This window comes from Antechinus flavipes, chromosome 2 (assembly GCF_016432865.1).
Source record: "Antechinus flavipes isolate AdamAnt ecotype Samford, QLD, Australia chromosome 2, AdamAnt_v2, whole genome shotgun sequence".
NCBI classification, from domain to species: domain Eukaryota; kingdom Metazoa; phylum Chordata; class Mammalia; order Dasyuromorphia; family Dasyuridae; genus Antechinus; species Antechinus flavipes.
The window spans coordinates 292,682,237-292,708,207 of record NC_067399.1 but is presented as its reverse complement, the minus strand read 5'-3'; the positions used below and the strand labels follow the sequence as shown (position 1 = coordinate 292,708,207).

At 31.3% G+C, this 25,971-nt stretch overlaps 1 protein-coding gene across 3 annotated transcripts in view; it reads left to right on the top strand.

Moving 5' to 3' along the window:
* Positions 1-25,096, top strand: part of TC2N (tandem C2 domains, nuclear) — a 51,096-nt gene extending 26,000 nt beyond the window's left edge. For all 3 annotated transcript variants that reach the window (XM_051977335.1, XM_051977336.1, XM_051977334.1), the window contains 9 exons: positions 5,096-5,263; positions 6,786-6,877; positions 8,148-8,223; positions 8,912-9,012; positions 9,867-9,983; positions 10,686-10,877; positions 13,535-13,649; positions 22,705-22,904; positions 24,722-25,096. In XM_051977335.1, coding sequence (XP_051833295.1) covers positions 5,096-5,263; positions 6,786-6,877; positions 8,148-8,223; positions 8,912-9,012; positions 9,867-9,983; positions 10,686-10,877; positions 13,535-13,649; positions 22,705-22,904; positions 24,722-24,832 — 1,172 coding nt within the window. In that variant the 3' untranslated portion in view covers positions 24,833-25,096. The remainder of the gene's footprint in view (positions 1-5,095; positions 5,264-6,785; positions 6,878-8,147; positions 8,224-8,911; positions 9,013-9,866; positions 9,984-10,685; positions 10,878-13,534; positions 13,650-22,704; positions 22,905-24,721) is intronic.
* Positions 25,097-25,971: the final 875 nt, after the last annotated feature.

The following is a 25,971-nucleotide window of genomic DNA, read 5'->3' as shown; positions in this document are numbered from 1 at the left end:
GAGACTGAGTTCCCTTTGTAGCTACAACAGTTAAAGATACTACTATATATATATATATATATATATAACATATATAGATAGATAAATAGATAGATAGATATAGATATCTATCTATCTATCTATTTATCTAGATATTTTTTTTTTGGCTGAGGCAATTGGGGTTAAATGACTTGCCCAGGGTCACACATCTAGGAAGTGTGAAGTGTCTGAGATCACATTTGAATTCAGATCCTCCTGATTTCAGGGCTAGTGCTCTATTCACTGCGCCACCTAGCTGCCCTGTGATGTATACTTTTAAGGGAGATTTAAGCTATTTTCTTTTTTAAATTTGGTATTTATTTAAAATTTTCTTTTAAATTTTTTGAGTTCTAAATTTTCTCTCTCCATCTGACTCCTTTCTCTATTGACTGAGGCCAGCAGTATATCAATTATATATATGAAAGTATGCAAAACATATTTCCATATTGGCTATATTTTTTTAAAAAGCAAGAAAAAGTAAATAAGAAAATTATACTTCAATTTGCACTCAGAGTTTATCACTTCTCTTTCTGGAGGTATATAACATTTTTTTCATTATGAGATCTTTGGAATTGTTTTGGATCATTGTATTGATCAGAGTAGCCAAGTCTTTCATGGCTGCTCATTGTGTGACATTGCTGTTACTGGGCATAATGATTTCCTGGTTCTTTTTGCTTCATTTTTTATCAGTCAAATAGGTCTCTAGTAAATTTTAGTTTTTAGTAAAACCACTCTCATAATTCCTTATAGCATAATAGTACTCCATCACAATGATATGCTACATCTTGTTCAGCCATTTCCCGATTGGTGAATATCCCTTAGATTTTTAATTTTTTGTCACTATATAAAGAGCAACTATAAATAATGTTGGAATATGTCCTTTTTCTTTTATCTCTTTGGAATGCAGACTTAGTAGTGACATCACAGGGTCAAAGAGTATACACAATTTTATCACCCTTTGTTCAGAGTACCAAATTGTTTCTCAGAATGGTTGGAGAACAGTACTTCACCAGCAGTTTATTAATATCCCTATTTCTTCCTCATCTTCTTCACTATTTATAATTTCTAATAGATATGAAGTAGTACATAAGAGTTGTTTTTAATTTGTACTTCTCTAATCAGTAGTGATTCAGAGCATTTTTTATGAATATAGATAGCTTTGATTTCTTCTGAAAATTCCTGTTTTTGTCTTCATTGTTTAGTAGTTTTCAATAATGTCTGACTTTTGTGACCTTTTTGGGGGGGATTTTCTTGACAAAGATACTGGAGTGGCTTGTCCAGATAATTTTACAGAAAGAAATACAGTTAAGTGACTTGTCCAGAGTCACATAATTATAAGTGTCTGAGGCCAGATTTGAACTTAAGAAGATGAGTGTTTTTGACTTTAAGTCCATCACTCTATTTACTGTGCCAGCTAGTTGCCCCTTATATGCTTTGACAACTTATTAATTGGGGAATGGCTTTTATTTTTATAAATAAGATCCAGTTCTATACGCAGTATGTATTTGAGATATGAGGCCATTATCAGAGAAACTTGCTATGAAAACTTCTGATGTTACTATCTAATTATCTCTTTTAATTAGATCTATTTTTGCTTTTGCTTTGTCTGGGATCATGATTACTATTCTTGCTTTTTTTTTTTTTTAAGTTTAGCTGAAACATATTAGACTGCTCCAGCCCTTTATTTTTAACTCTGTTTCAAGTGTGTCTCTTATAAATAACATTGTTGGATTCTAGTTTCTAATCCATTCTGCTATCTGCTTCTGTTTCTCATCCCATTCATAGGCATAGATATGATTACAAATGGTGTTTTCCCCTTCATCCCATTTTCCTTTATTTTTTATTTTTTCTCTCTTTTTATCCTGACCCACTTCAAAAGTCTATTTTGGTTCTAATCACTGTTTCCTTTAATTTGTCCTTCTTTTTATCCTTCCTTCCCCTCCCCATTGCTTACTTTTATCTCTTCCTCCCATTTTCCTATTAGCTAAGTTACATTTTTAATACACTACTAAGTGTGTAGACATAGTCTTTCCTCTTTTAACCAATTCTGATAAAAGTGAGGTGCAAACATTACCTGCCAATTCTCTGCATTTTCTTCTCCAATGTAAAGGCTTTTCCTTGTATGCCTCTGTTGTGTGAAAAATTTCCCCATTTTCCATCTCTCCACCCACTTCCAGTTCATCCCTCTCTTTTACCCTTTCATTTTTTAGATCATTCCAACATAATCAACATGTCATCTATGTAAACTCCTTTTAATTGCCTTAATAGTGATAAAATTCTTAAGAGTTACATGAACCATTTTCCCATATAGGAATGTAAATAGTTTAACTTTATTGATGATCTTATGATCACTCTTTCATATTTACCATTTTACTCTTCTGTTAGGTTTTATGTTTGAATATCAAATATTCTATCTCTCTCTCTCTTTTTAAAATCAGGAATTCTTGAAAGTCCTCTATTTCATTAAATATTTATTTCTCCCCCCCTCTTTCCTCTCCCTCCCCACCCCCAAGGATTATACTCATTTCACTGGATTGGTGATTCTTTGTTATAATACTAGCTCCTTTGCCTTCTGGAATTTCATAGTCCTAGCCCTCTACTTTAACCAGCTGCTAAATCTTTTGTGATGCTGACTATGGATCCATGATATTTGAATGGTTTCTTTCTGGCTGCTTGCATCATTTTTCTTTGACTTGGAAGCTCTGGAATTTGTCTATATTCTGGGAGTATGTGCTCTCTTTCAGGAGTTAATGGTGAATTCTTTCAGTTTCTAATTTACTAATTTGGATCTAAAATATCAGGGCAGTATTCCATGGGGAGTGATGTCTAGTTTATTTTTTTGATCATCACTTTTAGGTAGTCCAGTAATCCTTAAATTCTCTTTTTTTCATCTATTTTCCAAGTCAGTTGTTTCCGCAAGGAGATATTTCACATTTTCTTCTATATTTTCATTCTTTCAACTTTGTTTCATTATTTTATGATATCTCATGGAAACAATAGCTTTTATTTGGCCAAATCAGATTTTTAAAGATTTATTTTCTTCAGTGAGCTTTTATAGCTCTTTTTCCATTTGACCATTTTTATTTTTATTTTTTTAAGCTTTTTATTTTCAAAATATATGCATAGATAATTTTCAACATTCACCCCTGCAAAACCTTGTCTTCCAATTTTTTTTCTCTCCCTTCTTTTCACCTTTTCCTCTAGACAGCAAGTAATTCAATACATGTTAAACATGTGCAATTCTTCTATACATATTTCCACAATTATCAAGCTGTACAAGAAAAAATCCTAATTTTGTTTTTAAAGGAGTTCTTTTTTTTTTTTTAAATGAATCTTTGTGCCTTTTTTTCTATTAGATTCATTTTGGGAGTAGTGATGATGGTATTATTTTCTTAAGTATTTTTTTGGGGTGCCTTTTTTAACTCAACTGTTGACTCTCTTTTCATGATTTTCTTGTATCATTCTCATTTCTTTATTTTATTTTCTTCTCTACTACTCTTGTATCTTTCTATAACTCTTCTCGAAATTGTTGAGCTTGGGTCCAATTAATATTTTCCCTTGAAGCATTTTTTGGGTCACTTTTCACATTGTTAACTTCTTCTGAGTTTATGTCTTGGTCCTCCTTGCTACTGTAGTAGCTTTTTATGTTTAAATTTTGTTTTTGTTGTTTGCTTATTTTTCTAGCCTATTTTTTGATTTTGAACTTTTTGTTATACAAAGTTGGGTTCTGCTCATATTGGAGTGGAGAAGCACTGTCCCAGGTTTCAGACTTTTTTGTGTTATTGTTTTCAATGCTAGTTCTGGGGGAGTGTAAGTTTTCAGTGCTTTTAAAGTGGTGTGATGCCAGGAGAGGTGTGGTTGTTTTTCTGATCTGTGCTCTTATTTTTACCCAAGAAGATTTCTTGATCCTCTGCAGGAACAAACACTAGAGTACTCTTTGCTTTGGAACTGTGACCAAAGCCCCAGCTTCCTTGTGACCAACATCAATCATTTCTCTATACTGGAAATGTGACTTAGAACTGCACATGGAGTTGCTGAAATAGAGTTGCTAGTCAATGATAATTGTACCCAGTGCCAGCAAAGGGCTGCTGTAGTCTCTTTCTGAGAGGTTGTCTGACTCCCTCATCATCTCTGAGGTGAAAGCTACTGAAACTGCTTTTACCACTATTATGATGCTGTGTGTGTAGGCTCCTAAGCTTTCTCAGGTTGGAAAACTGCCTCTCAGACCTTTTGTTGACTTGGCCACTCCAAAATTTGACTTGTGGCAGTATTTTAAAATTGTTTGTAGGGGAATATTGAGAAAGTTCATCTGAGTTGCCTCTAATCTGTCATCTTGAGTCCATCCTCTTCTAATCTCTATTTTTAAGAATAATTTTGACTAAATCTATTTTTTTAAAGCAACCATATGGACTTTAAAACTCAGCTCTCACACAAAACATCAATTTCTGATACTTTTCTATTACTTTGTTCCTCTTGAGAAAGGGATTATGACTTCCCCAAATATGATGGAAGTCAAATGTTTAAATTTAAACTAGTCATGAGAAAATTCCTGAATTTGTCCTTTTCCATACTTGTTTGTGATGACCACCTATTTAAAATCAGCCGGAGTCAGGAATTCAGCTTAAAGGAAAAATCTTCAATCTTTATTGAAGTGAAGAAGTGGAGAAGGATTGTGATAGCAGTATTGACAAAGAGGAAGCCAGCTAGCAGAGGGGGATTGGAGGTGAAGGGCGGTGGCGATAGCAGTGCGAGCAGCTGTGACAAGATGCCAGCCAGTAGTCTCTCTTTCCGCTTCCCTTTCCTCTCCCCTGCCTCCACCCACCAAAATCGTCATTTCCTATACAACACATCAGGACTTGCGCAAAGAGTGGGCGGGGCCATTCTTTCTCCAAGCATATATATTAATAGAGTATGGTCAGTTACTATTTAGCCTCACATGCTTGGGACCTCAGTGCATCAACTCAAGCCTCAGCCCATTACACTTGTTTCACCTAAAATTATTTTTCTTTAGAACTGCTTAATAATGTTTGGTGAAATGTGCCTACATTGTATGTTTAATGGATGGTATGTTTTTCAGGTTCTGCCAGAGCCTCCTTTAGAGATCGAAAAACAGTACTTAGTAGTTCACCCTTGGATGGAGCTAATTGTGACATATATAATCCAGTTTTCATGCCTCAACATGTATCACCTGACTTAAACAGGCGATTTCCTCCTAACAATGAAGCTCTGAGGCTATATGGGTCAGGTAAGAAGTAGCGTTCTACTGTCTTTACACTCTTCCCTCAGCATATACGGAAGCAAAACTAAAGTACAATACTATGTAATAACATTCATGCCACTGAAAATAAAGTTTAACAAGTTGTTGTTTGGATATAATGAAAATGGATACTTTTTATTTAGCAATTTAGTACTTGTAGGCATGGTCAGTGTGGAAAATACTGATGACTTTGCTGCCAAAGGCCCTAGATTCTAAGACTAGCTCTGTCACTTACTAGTATTATTTGTTACTTTTGGCAAGTCATTTAATTGGGATTTGGTTGCTTCTTCTGTAAAATGAAAGGAGTTGGGCTAAATAACCTCCAATGTTCCTTCTAGTATGAAATTCATGATTCTGTGATATTCTTTATGGATAAGGCATGTACTAGGAACAAAACTCAATTTCCTTTAAATTTTCTTTGAGAGAAAGAATGCTTTCTTTTAATATTATAATATATTAGTTTACAAACCCTCCTATGGAAATGTTATTCTCTTTTTTCTTATGGAAGAAGAATATTGTATAACTTTTAATAGTAGAAATACCATCTGTTATATTTTGATAACTCTACAAACCTTTTGATTAGTGTAAACAAAGGAAGTAAATATTACATAATAGATGGTAGAAATTTTCCATTTCATTTTTTGGTATATGTGAATTTCTGTAAAAGCAAACCTTTGTTGCTTAATTTCTTAATCTTGCCTAATTACCTTATTTATAAAATTCTAACTTGTTTTCAAGCATATGTCTATAATCTAATTGCAATAATAGCAGACATGTACTGCTTTTAAGATTTATAAAATGCTTTATATACATATAATGTTTTAATCTCCCAAAATTTAATAATATATTTACTCTTAAAAGACTTTGAGTCAGGAGAATTGAGTTCTACTTTTAAATCTTGCTTCTGATATGCACTAGTTTTGTGTACATGCCAAGTCATTTGACTTCATTGGATTTCAGTTTGACATGAAGTTTTCTTTTGTGTAATCTGATCTTAATTTTGACCATTGTTCTGAATGGTCAGGATTTTGTTTGCATATAACTATCTCAATAAAAATTGATTCTGAATTGGTAACAGTGTTTTCCTATCAATGTAAAATGGATTTCATTTTATTAGTTTGTCAGATATAGTACCTTTTGATTCTCATTGAAGAAAGTATTCATATTATTCAGATGTGAGGCTTCTGATTAATATTATAAGTGTTTGGTGTCTTATGTTTTTTATAACTCCTCTGGTGCACATGGTGAAATGAATATCTGCTAAGGTTTATGTTGAGTTAATTGGGAGAATCTTATCTAGTTCTTCATGTTATTTTTTTACTTCTTTATTCTTTGCAATATCTGATTTAATCAAATAATCTAACCAAATTCAAACTATACTAACCTTATTTTTGATAGAAAATAACTTTTTCAGAAGATTATGATTTTCTATCAAGACTATAATATAGAAGCCCATTTTTCCTTCATGAAGTAAATAAAATTCCATTGTGTTCTTTATTTCTTTTTACAGTTTGTGATTTAAGGAGCCCCAAAATGCCTGGGTCCCCTGGACTAAGCAAATCTATGTTTGATCTTACAGGTTCATCACAGCGATTCATGCAAGTAAGTTGTTAAAATACATTTACTTTGTTCTATTAATTGATTTTTAGGCTGAAGAATTAGAGGAATTTATACAGCGTAGTAAAGTGCAATAGGAACAATAAATTATGATGGAATCCCTCTTAGACTTATTTGCTTCAGCACTTGATAGCATCATTTCAAGAATTTTTCAATTGACAACTAAAAGTATTCTTATTTTTCTTGGATCTCCTATTTCTTATTTGGTATATACTTAGGGAAACTTAAGTTGCCTGAAATTTGAACTTTGAGATGAAATTTCTTATTTAACTTAGGTTTTCTTTTTGAATGTAACTACAAATTAAACAAAAAAAACATTTTATTGAATATGAAGTATCTCCACTTGGTGCCAATTGAGATAGCAAGACAAAATATTGTTATTGCATAGCAAACATTTGAATAATTTTATTTTTGTATATTTGGCATATAGGTATAACTTTCTAAGGCTATATTTCAGAGAAGGTACTGATATATATTCTTAAAAGAAATTAGTTACTGGAAGCTCTTAATAAAAGGTCACTGGTCTAGTCCAAAAAAATAACAAATCCACGCATCTATTTGGAATAGGAAAAAAACCCAGTTCATTGTCTTAAAATAATTTAATTTTATGAATACCTGAATTTTAAGGTATTGTAATATTCTAGAAGAAGTTTTAGTTTTTCTACATTATTGCATGTAATTATTTATAGCTTTAGCATATTTATTTCTTCTTATAATATTACTGAACCGAGCATGAAAAATGTTTCATCATTTGATAAAAATGGAAAACTGTTTTCGAGCACTGAACTTGGAGTCAGAAGAAATAAAAGTCAAATCATCTGCTTCGTTTATGACCATGAGCAAGCTATTTAACCTCTCTGAATCTTGTTTTCTTCAATATTAAAATGGAACAATAATACATGCCTTATTACCTCAGGGTTGCTGTGATGATTGCATGAAATCAAGTATGCAAAAAGGGCTTCATAAACATTAAAGTGCTGTGTAAATATCATCTGTCATTAATAAGTTCTTCTGTAACAATATAAATAGCATTTTAGGTGAAGGGTTTCCCTCTGAACCATATTTAATTTCCAAAATTGAATGATAACTTTGATGGAGTGATTCTTAAATATCTACAACTATGAAATTTTGACTATTGACATCACAAATTAGTTTATTTGCAGAATGCAACTAGAAGTAGCTGTCATATTTTAAATGAGAGCTTCTTTAAAATATGATGAGAGGTTTTTGAATAATGAAAACATTTTCATTTTAGAGATATGATTCAATGTCCAGTGTACCAAGCAGTTCGTCTTCAAGGAAGAATTCTCAGGGCAGTACTCGAAGCCTGGGTAAAATATATAATTTTATTGCATTTGTCATTGAGTCAATTTCAAAGTAGTAATTAAACACTGCTTGTGATGTGGTGAAGATTGAGTGGGAGGGAAAGTTTTATATGTTCACAAAAAATTGGAAGTATCACCAAGGTGATAGTGATATTAGGAAGTTCAATTGGCCTATGGAGTCTGTCTTTGTGCTTTCAGTCATGCAATATCATCACACAAATTTCTGTGTTGCTTGTGTTAAGTTTTTAATGGAGGTTCCTGAACCTTACGTTACAGTGTGGCAGAAATATTAATTCTTTCTTAGTTCTAATTTATATGCCCACCACTGTATTTTAAGATCTGCTTGTGTATTTCCTTAGTTTTTTAATACCTTGGAAACTAATCCTATATTATGAATTTAATTTTTTTAATGACAGCTTTTTTTTTCTTGTTTAAACAATTGAAATATCAAGATAATAATGATAAGGCAACATACATTTAAGTGTTTGCATTGGGGTTACAAAGGAAAGAGAAAGGGAATAGGCATTTATGTTTATAAAAAAAAAAATTAGGCTCAGCCCTTCAGAAGGACCTTACATTTCAACAGGGTAGTATTGTGTTGAAGACCAGAAAATCAAACTGGATAAAATGAGAATTTATATAGAATGCACTTTTAGATGGAATTTCAAATGTCATTTGTACCTTCTCACTTCAGATACAATCACATTATCAGGAGATGAAAGAGATTTTGGAAGACTGAACATAAAATTATTCTATAATTCTTCAGTAGATCAGATTTGGATCACAATTCTACAGGTAATTCATTATAGTTGTTTTTCTGCCTTTCTTACAGAATGAATTATCAGATTCTACATATTATCTTCTTACAGCTTACTATTAAACAAACAACAAGACTGCTATTCATGGGAGTTACCTTTTTTTTGTAATATGCTACAAAAGTACTCAGTCAAATCTGTATATTGTTTTCATTTTATCATGTTTATTTACTGTGGTATGGGGCTGGTCTGTAGGAGCATTATAGTGTAGTACATAAACTGTTGAGTCTGGAATCAGGAAAACTTGGATTTTCTGACACTTAGTAGCCCTGTGACCTTTAAAATATTATTTAACTTTAATTAACTACTTAGAATTTTTCTACAAGGCATGTAGCCATATTTAATCTATATTGGTGGAAGTCCTTTGAACTGTGTTGAAAACTGTTGATTTACATTTGTATCTTATGAAGGCAACTGGGTAGCTAGGTGGTGCAATGGCTAAAATGCTAGTGTTCAAATCTGGCCTCAGACACTCATTAACTGTGTGACCTTGGGCAAGTTACTTACCCTATCTGCCTCAGTTTCTTCATCTTTAAAATAAACTGGAAAAGTAAATGGCTAACTGCTTCAGTATTTTTACCAAGAAAATCCCAAATAAGTTTACAAAGAGTTGGGAATAACTGAAGCCAAAGGCAATTGATATATACTCACTTCCTTATTATTTTAATTTGGAAGAGTTAAGCAATTTCATCTGTTATATTAATTTTAAATTTTTCTTTCTTACAGCTTATATATATATATGTATATATATATATATAACAATTAGATGCTAAATGTGAATTATATAATTATAGTCTTAATGACTACTAAAACACTCCTTTTTGATTGTTTTAGTGCAGAGATTTGACTTGGTCTTCCAGTTATGGAGAAAATCCTACTATTTCTATAAAAGGAATATTAACTTTGCCCAAACCAATACATTTCAAATCTTCAGTCAAAGAAGGATCCAGTGTAAGTGACCAGTGTGTTTCTATTTGAATTTCATTTTTTTGTTTGTTTGTTTGTTTGTTTTGTTGTTGTTGTTGTTTTCTGTGGAAATAAGTGATATGTAACTTATATGAGTTAAATGCTATTCTGAAGCTCAGAATATTATATTTTAATAATAAATATAAAGATATCCTGGGAAAATATGTTATATAAAACCATTTTACAGCTTTTTATTTGAAAGTGCTATGGAAATGCAAACTACTATTACATATGAGCAAGCCAGTAAAGAAGTCAATTGTCATGACTGTTTGAGTATAAAAAATTAATATCTAGACCACCCCCCCCCAAATCTGTATAATTTGTATAATCTGTAGTTTTTCTATCCATAAATCTCATTAAAAAAAAAAACAACCAAGTTATTGATGTTTCATTTAGTTGTCTTTGAGGATGCACTGTGATTTAGTAGGACCATTTGCTTAGGAGTTATAACATCTACTATCTAATTTAAGCTCTGTTACCTGGAGCAGAATGATATTAGCTTCTTTCAACCTTATTTTCCTTATTTTATTAAAAAATATTTGAACAAAAAAAACCCAAAAGAAATTAATTATTTAAATTCGTATCTGTGAAGATTAAAATGACAGAATATTTGTGATAGTTGATTGTATTTGTAAACTGCTTTTCAAAAATAAAGAGTATAATTGCTTTGATTTTTACTTTTTCTAGGTTATTGAATTTATGGAGACTTTTGTATTTGCTATTAAACTCCAAAGCCTGAAAACTGTTAGACTGGTATTTAAGATCCAAACCCAGACTCCTAGGAAGAAAACCATTGGAGAATGCTCATTATCTCTCAGAGAGCTTAATATACAGGAAAAGGATTACTGTTTGGATATAACACCTCCCTCAAAAGTTTCAGTGAGTAATGACATTATATAACTTGGAAAATATTTTGTGCGTCATGGATTTTGTAGGAACAAATAATAGACTTAACCAGGATTTTAAATATTCTTCCTGTTAAATAAGCTTACCTATTTAAGGATGAATGCTTTACACTAAGCACCATTAAGGGTTTGGTTTTTTTTTTATTGTATCATATTTTAGAAGACAGGAATCTATCCAATAAATTTTATTATAGTAACAGACAACAGCTGGTTGCTTAAGGAAAGCAAGAATCATAAATGCCAGTCTAAATCAGAGATTGCTCTGTAGTTATCTTAAGCATGTTGTTCTCATCACCAGAGAATAGCATACCTGCCCATAAATTTGGTACAATAAAATACTTCCTGATCTCATAAATGATCTTCCCATAAGAAGTATATATGTCAGTAATACAGATTACTTTTAAGAACTACTACTTGCTTTCATTAACTCGACAGCCAGATATTGGTTATAAACTTTTATTAATCTGTAAGGATTTAATTCAAGAGTTACCATGTAGACATATCATTGATTTCTATGACAATCTCCCAAGGTTAAAACTTGGACTATTTATTTAGCATTTATACTCCATCTGTCTCCAAAAAGAGTCAAAGTATAATTTAAAAGACAATACAAAAATGGGATATTTTGAGATATAGGCAAAACATAAGCCATATAAAGGAAACAAGAGGAATAGGTTTTTGTGTACTGAATTAAGTTTCTTGGAAACCACCTTTCCCATCCTTTCTCTATTCTACATTGTACATAAACTCATTTTGGGGCATTTTTTTTCTTCATGGAATTAAGCTTAAACCTTTATTTTACTTGTATATTTTATTTATTACCTGATCCTCATTTAAAAAAGGAATATTTATTGAATAACAACCTAGATAAAACTGATTCAATACTTTTACAAAAGATTCAAATGGATCATTCCTTTCTCATATTGCTTTAAAGGCTGAAACTTAACACAAATCACAAGTTAGTAAAGTTTGTCTTGCTGGGTTTAGTGTTTATGGTTTGGATTCTTTGTTTTTGGTAATCCAGTGTAATTCAGTGGGAAATCTAAATCTATCTGTGCCATATAGTTAACATGTTTATTCAATATCAGATCTCTCAAATGAAAATAGGTAAGTGCTGAACCTCAGAAAATTTATGACAATTCTCATAATGTTCAGGTGTTGGTTAAAATGGGAACTATATGCTTAAGTACTAGATATGCGCAAAAGAAACAGTTGTAAATCTCTTATGAAAGTTTGAGCCAGACTTATGTTAATGTCTAGACAAAAGATTCAGTAATTGTTACATAGGCTGAAAGGAGTTTTCTTCTGAAAAATATCTTAGACCTTAATCTCCTTACCTTAGGTCTAGAGATTACTCTAAATCATCTTCTACTCATCTGTCAAGATGATTTTCAAGAAGTGAAAGTCTGATCAGATCATCTTTATTTAAGAAATTCTAGTGACTCCCAGTTTTCTAGAACAAATATAAATGAATCAGTTTAGTTCTTTCAAATATGGCTCCAAACTCAGACTTTTTCTTTCTTTCTATGATTGTATTTCCATTATTTAACACAGTGCCTGGGACATTGCTGACCTCTGAGAGTAATAAATGAAAGTGCTTTATAAATATAAGGGTTAAAAAATTAATGTAAGGGATCATGAGTTTATATGATATAATATGAAAAAACTTTCAAGATTTTAAGTGATCAAGGATTTGCCAATCATGGGACTGGACAAAAATAAAATAGATGTTCTTTCAACAAAAATAAAAGATAATCAAGATAACCTCAGATAGATAGCTAGATCAACCAATCATTTATTAAGCACATACTTTGTGCCAAGAATTGTGCTAAGTGCTGGGAAGACAAACTAAAAGACAGTTCTTTCCTCAGGCAGCTTACATTCTAGAAAATTAAGAAAATACATAAAAATGAGCTAAAAAAAAGAGTAGGGTATCTCTGTTGGAGAACAAAATGAAGAAGTCATCTGGAGTGTTGGGGGATGGTCTGAGTTTTAAGTAAGGATGGCTGGTGTAGGAACTCATTTCAACTATACTCTCTGAATGCAAGAAAATTACTACTCCTTCATTTTTCCATTATTACCTTTTTATCTTCATTGAGTTTCTTACATTTTTATAAGAAATTTCTTATATTAGTAGTGTTTCAGCTTTTATAGTTTTTTATTCATATCTATTCATCATCAAGTGGTGTCTTGAATTTCCTACCTTGTCAGTATCTTTTCTCCTTGATGTTTTCTTTGGGGGTGGGTGAGTGGGAGTGGAGAAATGGCTATTTAAATTTTCTAGGTATTTGGATTCTGAACCCTTTAATTAGCCATTCCTAGAAAATCAACCTTTCAAAAACTTGTGTCCCCAGCATTATATCCCAGTAAGTACACGTCTTATTAAATGAAGAACATTCTGTGTAACATTATTTAGGGATCAGATTATCCTTTGTTTCATTGATATAAGAGGAGATATTAATGGTGGATTGGTATGTGTGTTTGTAGAATTCATGGAATTTAATTACATAATCACAAGCAGCTTTAGTTTTGAAAACCTACAGAAGACAATATTTTCTAGGTGTACATCTTGGAATTTTCAAAGTACATATATGCCGTAATCCTAACTATAAAGTAACTTTTATTACACAGGTGTGTCATGCGGAACTTGAAGTAGGAACCTGTTTTCAAGCTGTCAACAGCAGGATTCAGTTACAAATTCTTGAGGCACAACATCTTCCAAGCTCATCCACTCCTTTAACTTTGAGTAAGTTCAATAACAGTAGGTAAAAGAATACTTAAAAAAATAAACTACTACTAAGATACTTTTCTGATTTCTAACATCTAGGATAAAAAGCTATTGTCTTATGATCCTTTTTTTAATGCAAAGATTGTTCCTTTAATTTTTGCATTTGTAATTTAAAAATAGTAAATTTTTATATTTTGATGATGATTCTCTCAGATTTTATCCTTTTTGACCATCCCTCCCACTAGGATTTGAGACTATTTTTTTATGAGCTTCAAATACAAGTAATATGAAAGATGGATACCTTATATTTTTTCTCTTTTTCTACAGGCTTATGTTTTTAGCTGAAGGGAATTATGTTAATTTGAAAGTTTTACCAATATTTGCAACTTGAAGTGTGGAAAAACTGAGCCATTCTGTTTCCCAACCAGAATCCCTCCAATATCCAAATTATTAAAAATATTCTTAAACCAGTCTCTCAATTTATCATGAATCTTCCTAATTCTTAATCTCTCATATGTAATCTTTCACTATTTTCTTTCATGTTTCTTCATAATATCTCTTGGATTCATTATTTCTTTTGTGTGTTTCCACAGCTAATAGTAACTAGTAGTTAGCATTTATATAGCAATTTAGGATTAGTAAAGAGCTTTACAAATATTAAGTCATTTTATCCTCACAACAACTTTGGGAGATAGATATTATTATTATACATTTTACAGATGAAGAAAATGAGGCAAATAATGGTTAAATGAGTTGCCCATGGACACACAACTAATTGGTATCAGAGGCCAGATTTAAACTCAGATCTTTTCTTTTTGATTCAAAGTCTCATCCTTTCTTCCCTTGTTAGTCATTTTAAATCTTAGTTCTTTATCCTTTCAAAATAATAACTTGAATTTATATAGTACTTTTTAGTTTATAAAATATTTTTCTATGCCATAGCACCTTTGAAGCTCAAAAGAATTTTTATAAAGCAGGCAGGACAAGTAATATTATCATTCTTATTTCACATATGAGGGCATTAGGATTCACAAATGTCTCACTTAAAATTATAGAGGGATTTCTAGAATAAGATTATAGCTACAAAATTCATAGTCTACTAATTTATTTTTTATTTTCCAAATCCTTGTCTCCTGTTCTGTATATAGATAAAGATGATTCCTTTGATTTTTTTTTCTTGTTTGGAAAAATGACTTTAAAAAATATTTAAATTTTTCCACCTCAACTTTGTCAACAAGTAGACACAGCAGCGTGAGACTTATGTGAAAACTAGGTTTATTACAAAAGAAATGAAGATGTATGTGGAACCCAGAGTTCACAGTCCTTATAGGAGTTTACATATTTATGACAGTGCAAGAAAAGGAGAAACCAGGAATGGGTTTGCTATGGGAGAGAAAGGTACAGTAAAAGTTGGAAAGGGACAAAATTACTCTTGATGGGAAGGAACAAGTTTATGGCAAAAGCTACATTTTTTCCATTGGGAACTGCTAGACTATGAAGTTATAAAGGTCCACTTATTTACAAAGGACTTAGCTGCACAAGCATTTTCCTTATCTGGCACAAACTGACTGGTGCTTGTCTTGCCTCCCAAGGACATGCAAGGAATATGGAATTTCTTGCTTGGGATGCAAACCTCAAATTATGTCAGTTGGGGGTGGTGGTGCTGCTGCTACTTTATCCTTGACACATTTAAGGTCTTCTGCATGTTCTGGATCTAGTGTTTCTGAAAAATATGGCAACTTAAAAAAAGATAAGTTCAGAGACCTCTTAACAACTTTAAAGTTCTTATACTGAATGCCATATCTTCTTATATATTATGCCTTCTCTAGCCTCTCATTACAGGAAGTCTGCAGTATACATATATGTTTTGCTTTAAATGTCTAAGTTTATTTTTAGAAGAGATCTAAATTCCTGTTTTAGAGCATAGTCAATTTTCTATATGAAAACTTAGTCAGTAGTACATATGGAATAATAAGTTTTCAGTAAAAAGAAAAAAGTAGAAAAAAGGTCATAATACTAGTAACTAATTCCTTCTCTCAAAGAATATTGATCTTGAATAATAATGCTTAAAGAAAAGCAATTTAATTAAACAAGAAGGTGGGGGTAGTTGTAGAATTATGAAGATTTTGAAGGAGACTCAAGCACTTTAATATGCCAAAGTTTAGTTAAATACATAATAGTTGAGGCAAATAGATAACCCAAGGGAGAACATTGAACTTGAAGGGAGGAATACCTGAGTTCAAATTCTATAACCTCTGCCTCAGTTTCCTCATCTATAAAAATTAAGATAATAGTGGTGTTTACTTTCCAGGATTGAGGTAATTCTAAAATGAAATAATATTTATTTTTAAAAATTTAAAAAAAAATTGATTGCCTTTTCCTCAATTCAAATGGGTTGCTAACCTTGCTTTTATGCATTTTTATGGGCAGGAGGGTATGATAGTAAAAGAACTGGGACTTGGAGTCAGAAGAAGTAGATTTGGCCCTGTGCCATTGTATGTTTTTGAGCAGATTGTTTAAATTCTGTAAACTACAGTTTCTTTGTAAGTAAAATGGGTGTGATAATCCTTGATCTGTCTTCTTTATAGGACTGTTTGTGGATCATGTGAGATAAAGAATGAAAAAGTACTCTTTAATCATAAAGTAAAAAATAAATATCAGCTGTTTTATTATCATTATGCTTATTAGCTACAATTATATGTTTTGTCTTTTGCTGAGAGGAACAGTACATTGGCAGAATGGCAGAAATGAAAAGTATAGAGAAGAAAGAAAGATCCCGCCCCCCTTTAATTTGGTAAAGTTTTGGAAGAGAATAAGTTGCAGAACAATTGCTATTCTTTATTGGTATAGGGAATTACTTCACTGGGAGTTTTCTTTGCCAATGAAATCATAGATCTGGACAGAAAAGGCTTACTTTGGCTCTATATAAGAGACATTTTTCTGAAAATTAGAGCTGAGTGTAATTGGCTGTCTCGGGAGATAATGAGTTCACCATCACTAGAGGCAGCAGCATGCTGGTAAATATTGAATGATTAGTTCTCCAAAAAAGCATGGCATTCTTAAGTTTAATCTGCATTATTGACATTTTCTCCACACTTTTAAAATCTCAAAAAAACAAACAAACAGTTAATCAAGCTCTGATTTATTGCATTTGTCAATTGTTACACTAAAAAGATTAGCAATCAGCTCTTCCTAAGTGGGTTGAGCTGGCATTTTGGATAGACTATTGGATTGGTTCCTTCTAGCTCTAAATCTATGAACCCATCCTGTTCAGATATGGTTTTGATGAAAGGAATCTTTCCAATGCTCAAGATTCTCCTATTTTGTGAAATCTCTTTACTATATCAGGATCCGTGTAGATCCACCTTATAATTGCTCCATTTATTAAATCATCTGTGAGGAAACCAAAGTTGACCTGATTGATTTGCTACTTATCCAGCAATTACTGTTCCCCTCAGCACCCCTCAGAACTGGACCTCCAGAAATTGCCTCATCTTTTTGAGGCAGTATATTCACCCAACTTTGAAACTCTGTCCTGGGATGAGTTATTCTGATAGTTTGGTGGGTAAGTAAAAATGCAATTAAACCATTAATATCCAACTGGCCATGGACCATGTTGCTTATGTTTTCTATCTGGAAACCAGAGGGTTTTCTTGGGCAACTTTTCTCTGCATATCACCTTTTTGCTGGGCAAAATAGAAAATTAATACCATTACTACAGAAGTTGGCAGGTTAATTGACTTCCCTTTGGCTCTACTCAATTCTTATGATTCTAGAGCAAAAGAACTTCCCTGGTGACTTTGTGTTATGTTCTGTGTTTTATGTTCATATAAACTTAAGAATTATCTCACTTTTGTATATGTCCTCAGCACCATCACAGTTCCTTACATATTATAGTAATGATAATTATCAGCAATAATAATAGTGATAATATTTAGGTTGTGCTTGCTGTGTGCCAGGCATTTTGTGAAGCATTATACAATCATAACCTCACTTGATTCTCTCAACACCCCTGGGCAAATTGAGGATTAAGTAACTGGACTCAAAATCATACAGCAGGTAAATATCTAAGGCTAGTTTTGAACTCGCATCTTTCTCGTGTCTGATGTCATTCTGGACCAGAAGAAAAAAGGGAGATTCCTTTTTTTGCCATTGGTATCACTCAACAAGAATTCCTTTTAAAGTTTGCCCCATCTTGTCTATATCACCTGATCTAGGTCTTTGTTACAGTAATTGCAGTATTTAGGGCCACTCTTTTTCTTTCTTAAGGAGTTTATTCCTTATTTCTCCATCTTCTCAATACGCATGTTAATTTTCTGTTAAAAATGCATTTTATTGATTTTTTCCTTTATATTTATGTCTCAGTTCCTCCCCTGATTAAATGTCTCTTGTAAAGAACAAATAAACAATTAAGCAAAAACATTTGATGCAGAAATCTTGTCTGACAAAATGTATAATATTCTGAAAAATATGACACTTCTCTGCTATGAGGAAGTAGCTATGTTTTTTTTTTTTTTTAGATCTCTTTTTCAGAACCTTAATCATATTTTCCATTACTCAGATTTCAACTTTCTTTTACTGATCTTTTAATTAGCTTAGTTGTAGTCATCATTCTATTGGTTCTGTTTATTTCATTTTGTAGTAATTCAAAAATCTTCCAATATTTATTCCTCATGTTCTTTTTTTTTTTTTTAATTTACATTCATAATTTAAAAAAATTCCCATCAACAAGTAGGGGTAATAATAGTTAAAGAGTTAAGTTACAAGTTATTAGCTACCATGTAGAGTGATGTTATTTGGAATATATTGGAGTTTATTTTTGTCTGATTTTTTTGGGGTTATGTGCCAAATCAATGGATTATTGGATCAAAGCAGTAGATAATTTAGTTTATCTTTCTTGAATGATTCCAAATTAAAATTCAGAATAATTGAATTAATTCATATTTCCTCATCAAAATACCTGTCCTATTCTTTACAACATGGATATTCTCATTTATTTTCATATTTTTAATTTGTTTGGAATGACATGAAACTGCAGAGTTTTGATTTATATTTCTTTTTATCATTAGTGATTTAAACCATGCTTTTATATGCTCATCTGTAGCATATAATATATATATATATGCATATGTATATGTATATGCAATTCTTATTTTGAAAACTGTTATATCCTTATTTTATATAAAATGATATATCTTTGTATCTATTTCTATGTATTTTGGATATTAAACTTTTATTGGTGATATTCAAAGAAAATAAATTTCCTCAAACTTAATCATTTATCTTTGAATTAGATCTTTATTGATTTGATTTCCCTTTCTTCCCCAGTCTTCTTAATTGCTGTTGGAATTGTCAGTTTTATATTTTATAACATACTATTTTCCTTGTTTGGTTAATAATTCCCTCCACTCCTCAGCCGTTTTCTTCTAATTTTTTTTTTTTGTCATGCTATAACCTTTTTTTTTTTTTTAAAGGTGTATTTGTTTTAAACTTATTTTAGGATGTGTTGTTAGAGGGTTTGTTTCTGGTTTTCTTAGCAGTTGTTAAAAAGCAATTATTCCTGGTAATTTATGTCTTTGACTTTATCAACTACCAGACTACAGTTTTTTTGTTGTTTATTTTGTTCATTTGTTTGCTCCATTGATGAACTTTTCTATGTTTTTTTTTGACCATTTTCAAGTAGTTTTGATGACAACTGTTGAATTTAGGGTCTGGTAGTATTATAGTCTCTTTATTTGGACTTTCTTGCATTATTTTTGAAAATTTAAATGCTTTATTTTTCTAAATGATTTTTCTTAGCATATTGTCTAGTTTTAAAAGGTATCCTCTTCAAAGTATTATAATTTTTATTTTACTGACATAGCCCAAACATGAATAGTAAATATCTCTATAATTATTTATACCTGTTGTTTTTCCCTCGAACACTCTAGTCTTTCAGGTTATCAATCTCCAAAAGTTCCGTGATACATAGCATCACTTCCCCTCCTAAAAACATAGGGATGATCACATCCTATATTTTATTCTTAACTCCGATTATGCTAGCTTTGTAATCCTGAATTCTGAAGTTTCTCTTTCTAATTTCCTGCTCTTCCATTTTTTTCACCTCTATCTTCAACTCCTCATGATGTTTAGTCCTCCTATAACTCTCTGTTTTGCAGTCCATTATGCTACATTATAGCTTCACTTATCTTTCTGGACTATCTGGATTATAGTAAGCTAATTCTATGATTCTATTTCCTTGAATACTTTCTTCCTTGTCATCTCATCTTGTCAAACCATAACTCTTGATTACTCCTACTATTTGTATTGTCTGCTTCAACTTGTCTGTTGCTGCATACTCCTGCAAGAAATAACAAAATATTGCTGACTGGGGTCCACCACAAATTTGTTTTGTAATTGCACCTGGACTCTCATTCATACATAACAGTCCTTTTATTTATTTATTTTTCGTCTTTGCAGCTGTTTCAAACTCTTTTTTTCTCCTCTGTTAAACTATCTCTTTTGCTTCCTAGCAGATGACTTCAACTCCTTTTTTTCCCTTTTTTTTTTCTGGGCTTATACACATACATTAATTTAAAAAAAATACACTCAACTCCTACTTTTACTGAGAAAATAGCGGCCATCTGCAAGGAGCTCTCTTTTTTCCTTTAAATCATGTCTCAATGCCCCTTTTTCTATTTTGTTCCATTGTCTCATCTTATATTCCATAGTCTGAATAAGAAGTGATCCTTGTTGTCCAAGAACTTCTACCTGAGCTTTTAACACTGTCTTCTCTAGAAGCTTTTCCTTTCTGTTTCCTTTTAATTGTCTTATTTACTGGCTTCCGTTTTATTCCCTTACATGCTGCTAATATCCATGCCCAAATCTCTCTTTAATCCTTCACTTGACTGCCATTCTCCTCAACTTATCATCTTATATCTCTTTTATAGCCATATGTCTTAAAAATACTGCCCAGAGTGCTTACCTTCCACTTTCTGATTGCCTGCTTACTTGTTGTTTAGTCATTTCATTCCTGTCTGACTCTTTGTGACTCCATTTGAAGTTTTCTTGGCAAAGCTATTAGAGTGGTTTGCCATTTCTTTCTCCAGCTCATTTTACAGAAGAAACTGAGACAAACAGAGTTAAGTGACTTGCCCAAAGTCAAACAAGTAGTTAGTATCTAAGGGTAGGTTTGAACTCAAGAAGTGAGAAAAACTCATTTCTTGGTCATTTATCCTTTAATACTACCAGTTGACTATCATTGTTTTTTTTTGACATTACCAGTGATCTTTTTGAAAGTTAATATTTAATTGGTTATTTTCCTATGTTATCATTTTTATATTTCCTAGATTTCCCCTTTCTACTTCCAGAAATCTGTCCCTTATGGTGGCATTTTTTTTTAATAAAAAAGAAAAACTGGAATAAAAGAAGAAAAGAAATCAACTAAATTAATCAATATATCCATATATGTAATGTTTGACACCTTTGAAGACATTTCCCTTGTTGCCACTCTATCCCACCTCCACCCCATTTTTTTCCCACAATGGAATGGTGAAGGGAGATGACTTCTCATCTCATTGTCTCCTCCCTGGATTTTTGCAACTCTGTTCTCACTTGGTTCTCCTACCTTCCTAACTACTCTTCAATATCCTTTGCTGACTTGTTGTCCATATCCTCTCCCTTCCCTTCAATATATGTCAACCCTCTGTTACATTTTAAATTTCTGGAAGGCAGGGATGGCTTACTTATTTTATTTTTTGGATTCATAATGTTTTATGGAGTTCTTTTGAACATGTTTGTTGAATTAAATATTTTATTTATAAATATAATTATGGAAAAAGTTCGCTCATAATGGATCCAGTTAGTCCTGGTATATTTTTGTGGGACATTTGTTAGTGGCTTGTCTGATTTTTCTCTCTGAGAATGTCCTATTTCTAACTTTTGTGTGTGTGTCATATATGGCCTTGTTTTATTAATTGTTTTATTTGTTGTCTGGTTATATTAACCTGGTTATATTAATCTGGTTATATTAAGTTAAAGTATATTAACTTTTTAACTATACATTTCTTTATGAATCATGTTGGGAGAGAAAGATCTGAACAAAAGTAAAATCCAGGAGACCAAACAAAACAAAACAAAACAAAACACCAAACCCAGAAAAAAAAGCAAACTATTTGTGATATATTTTGTCAGTTCTGGTATTTTATATCTTTAAACATGTTTCTTCATTTATTTTGGGCACGTAGGTGGTGCAGTGTATAGAGCACTGATCTAAGCTCAAATCAAATCTTAAATATTTAATAGCTATTTGACCCTGGGCAAGTCACTTAACTTTGCTTGCCTCAGTTTCCTCATCGTAAAATGAACTGGAAAAGGAAATGGCAAACTATTCTAGATTTTCTGTTAAGAAAAAATTAAGAATTGATTTTAGGACTAGGTGATTAGCTTTTTCGTTATTTAATTGGCTTTATCCTTCTACTAAGACCCAAATAGAGTTACAAAGAGTCATATACAACTAAAATGAGTGAACAGCAAGAATAACCACCACCATTTAAGTTCTCATTTTTATTGTCAAATTTTTTTTCTTTGCTATTTATAATACTATTCATTCTATATAGAATTTTTAGTTAATACCAAAGACATAGCATCTAATTATTTTCTTGATTTCATCATGATCTACTATTGTTTATTGTTTTAATAATTTAAGTTTTTTTTAAGTTAAAGTTTAATGATTGCTTAATTAATTTTGATGACGCTCCCTCTGCCCCACCCCCCAAAAAGTTTTCAGGTTTTAATTTGTAATCATTTGATATGAGAAAATCATGTTATGATAATAGAAAGAATTTTGAATCCAGAAGTTAAGGGATCTAGGTTTGACAATAACTGTTTGTTTACAAATAAGTTACTTAATGTTAGGGAACTGTATTTTTCATGTATAAAATGAGGGCAATAATGTACATATTCTCTGTCTTATAGTATTTTGAAAAAGAAATGTATACACAGTTACTTAAAATACATTGACCTGTAATTTCTCAATTAAAAAAAAAAAAACCAAAAAACAAAATAACCTTTTTCCCAATTTTTTATTTTACAGATTTCTTTGTGAAGGTGGCAATGTTTAGTTCAGGAGATTTGATTTATAAGAAGAAAACACGTCTACTAAAATCCAACAATGGTAGAGTAAAGTGGGGAGAAACAATGATTTTTCCATTTACACAGAATGAGAAAGAAATTAATTTTCTTATCAAGCTTTATAGTCGGAGTTCAGTAAGAAGAAAACACTTTGTAGGACAGGTTAGTTTTGATTTAAAAAAAAAATCTTTTGTAACTTTTATCATTTTGTCATTTATCTATATTTCATTGCATTTCAGACACAGTTCATTAGCATAGGGAAAATTAAAGAGAAGTCCTTAACTATAGGCATCTAGGAGGGGCACTGGCTATGACATTGGACCTGATGTTTGGAAGACTCATGTTTCTGAAGCCAATTATGTCCTTAAACATTTACTAGCTGTATAATCTTGGAAATATCACTTAATCTATTGTTTTCTTTAGTTTCCTCATCTATAAATTGGATCTAGTAATAGCAACAAAGTTGTTGTGGGAATCAAGTAAGATAATTACAAAAATAATAGTGGCTGTTATTATTATCAACCTAGGTCTTAGTGAAAGCCTAGCAGTTCAGATTAATACTACAAATGACTTGCCTATTATATACACATTTTATACATAAAATATCAGTACATTTAATGTAAATGCTTCAGCTTGTCAGGATTTCTATTAAAATAGGAAAGAATTTTTATTATGATTAATAAGCTAGCATTTTACATCAGGAACTGTAATAATAGAATTGAATGTTATATAAGAGGCAGGAGCTGACTATGATTCTTGATGATAAACTTTTACAGAGAAGAGAAAATATGTTTAAGTGAACTCTCATTTAGATTTGTTATTTGCTTCTTTTCCAAATCATATTTTATGATTAGTCTGGGCCTTTTTACATACGAGTGAATAAATTATGTTAGAGTCGATAATTTGAAAAAAAATTATTGAACTTTTACTAATATAGGAAATAATGTTTAGATAAGATATGTTTTTGTCTATTTTATAACTTTCTATCATGATAGTCTATAGGATACTACTCAGATACTATAATAAAAATATTCAGTAATTTATATAATAAAGACTAAGATCCATTTAAGTCTTGTGATTCTTCATAAAATTATCTTCTTTTTCTCTTTTTTATAAAAGACCAGTAGTTTCTCTATGTACCTTTATGATTATCATGACTTTTCTCTAGATTTTTGGGGAAACATAGGAAAAATGTATCAAATTACCTGTAATATAAAAGTTTGATTCTTTACTAGAATAACAAAATCTGGTACTTATATCTTTGTTGTTTTAAGTGGTATATATGATTCTCAAAACACATATATTCACCAAGACTTGTTGTGAATCCCAGAAAATATATATATATATATATATATATATTCTTCAGTTCATAATTTATTTTTGTTGATATTCTTTAACCCTTATTTAGAAAGTACTGCCCATTGCTTCAAGGGGCATGAAACCCAGAAATACTTTAGGTAAAGAAAAGAAAAATATGGTGCTGAGACTTTGGAGAATTATAAAATTATAAAATGTTAAGGGAAAAAATATACTTTAGAAACAATCTAGTCCACCCCTATTTTTTGTTTTACTTTTGTGTAAATTAAAATGTAGAAATTTGGAAACATTTCTGCACTGTTAGCAACACAGCTAGCACCTTAGAATCTCCTAAACATTAGGTAAATGCACTTTCATTTACACCATGAATAACTTTGAATTAGCTGTGTTTTCTTCTAGAGTCACATCTGTCACCATTTTCTTGTCCTCTTCCAAATTCTGATCCCTGGCATGTTCAAGATCTTTTCTAGAATGAACATACCCAGATCTTTTACTAATTTCTCAAAATCCCCAAAAGTTTCTGGAGCAATTAAAATATGCTTAATTGACAATATGCAAACCAAAAAGAACAATCAGTCTTTCTTAAGAATTGACTTTTTTTTTAGACTAGGTGATTAGTTTTTTTCATTAATTAATTGGCCTTTTCCCTAACTTTTTTACAGATTTGGATAAGTGAAGACAGCAACTATGTTGAAGCTGTGAACCAATGGAAAGACACAATTGCAAATCCAGAAAAGGTTGTTATCAAATGGCACAAATTACATCCATCTTGAAGATTATAGCAATGAGTTTGCTAGAGGACTTTGGAATTCTTGCAAAAAATATTCTGATTTAAAAAAAACTTAAAAATCACTTTTGAAAGGGAAAATCATTGCCTTTCATGGTACTTCATGTGGTGAAACCTCATAAATAGTGATTGTAACCAGAAAAAGAAAGATCTGTGCAAATTATTTCAGATCTATGAGAAAATAGACAAAATGAAAGGTAGATATTAGTAAAGCAACACAATAAACTTAAAATTAGATGAGAACACGGAATAGAGATCTTGATTTTCTGTGTTTACCATTTTCCTAAAGCTCTAATCATATTTTTAAAACTTCATATGTTAAAACCAAGTCTTGGATAACACTACTATGAAACTGGAACACTTTTGCTGCCAAATACTTTATTCAGAGTAATCACTGTGTCTCTATTTTGTGGGATATCTTCATATACATCCTTTCTCCCAAAAGGCCAAATATTTTTAATGAAATATTTTTCCCCTGACTTTTTCATTCTCTGTGAAGAAAAGTTGACTCATATTTTATAATCTCTTTATTCATAATGCATGACATTGCCACCTTGTAACAGCTGTGTGATCTCCAAAAGCTAATGGATCTTTACTCTCTGAAATAAGAGCTTGAGTAAATGAAATTAATCCTCAGAAGATTGAAATTTAATTAAAAACCTAAGGTTCATGGATTTTCAGTGGCTTCCCAATTTGGCTAAATTTATGTGCTTTCATCCTTCAAGTATTTTACTGATCATTTTGTATTAAATTAAAGTGAGATCAGCATCCATGTGGCCAATCCTAATTAAAAGAATGAAGTGAGGATAAGTGGAAAACTCAACATTTGACATATAAATCATTTCCATGTTTTTTTTTTCCTTTTAAACATGAATTATTTTTTTCATGAGTTGGAATATTTGCTTATGTTTCCATACAGACAGGCATAGTTACCCAAAGCTGCAAATTTATTACTTGTTTTCCATTGTTCATTAGAATTCAATGAAATTTCATCTTAGACAAAAGCAAGTTGCTGGCAGAAAGAGATGGAGAAAGAGAGAGAGACAGACAGACAGACACAGACATAGACACAAAGACTAATGTAGACCAAGTGCTCTACAATCACTTTGATTTCTTCTCTTATCA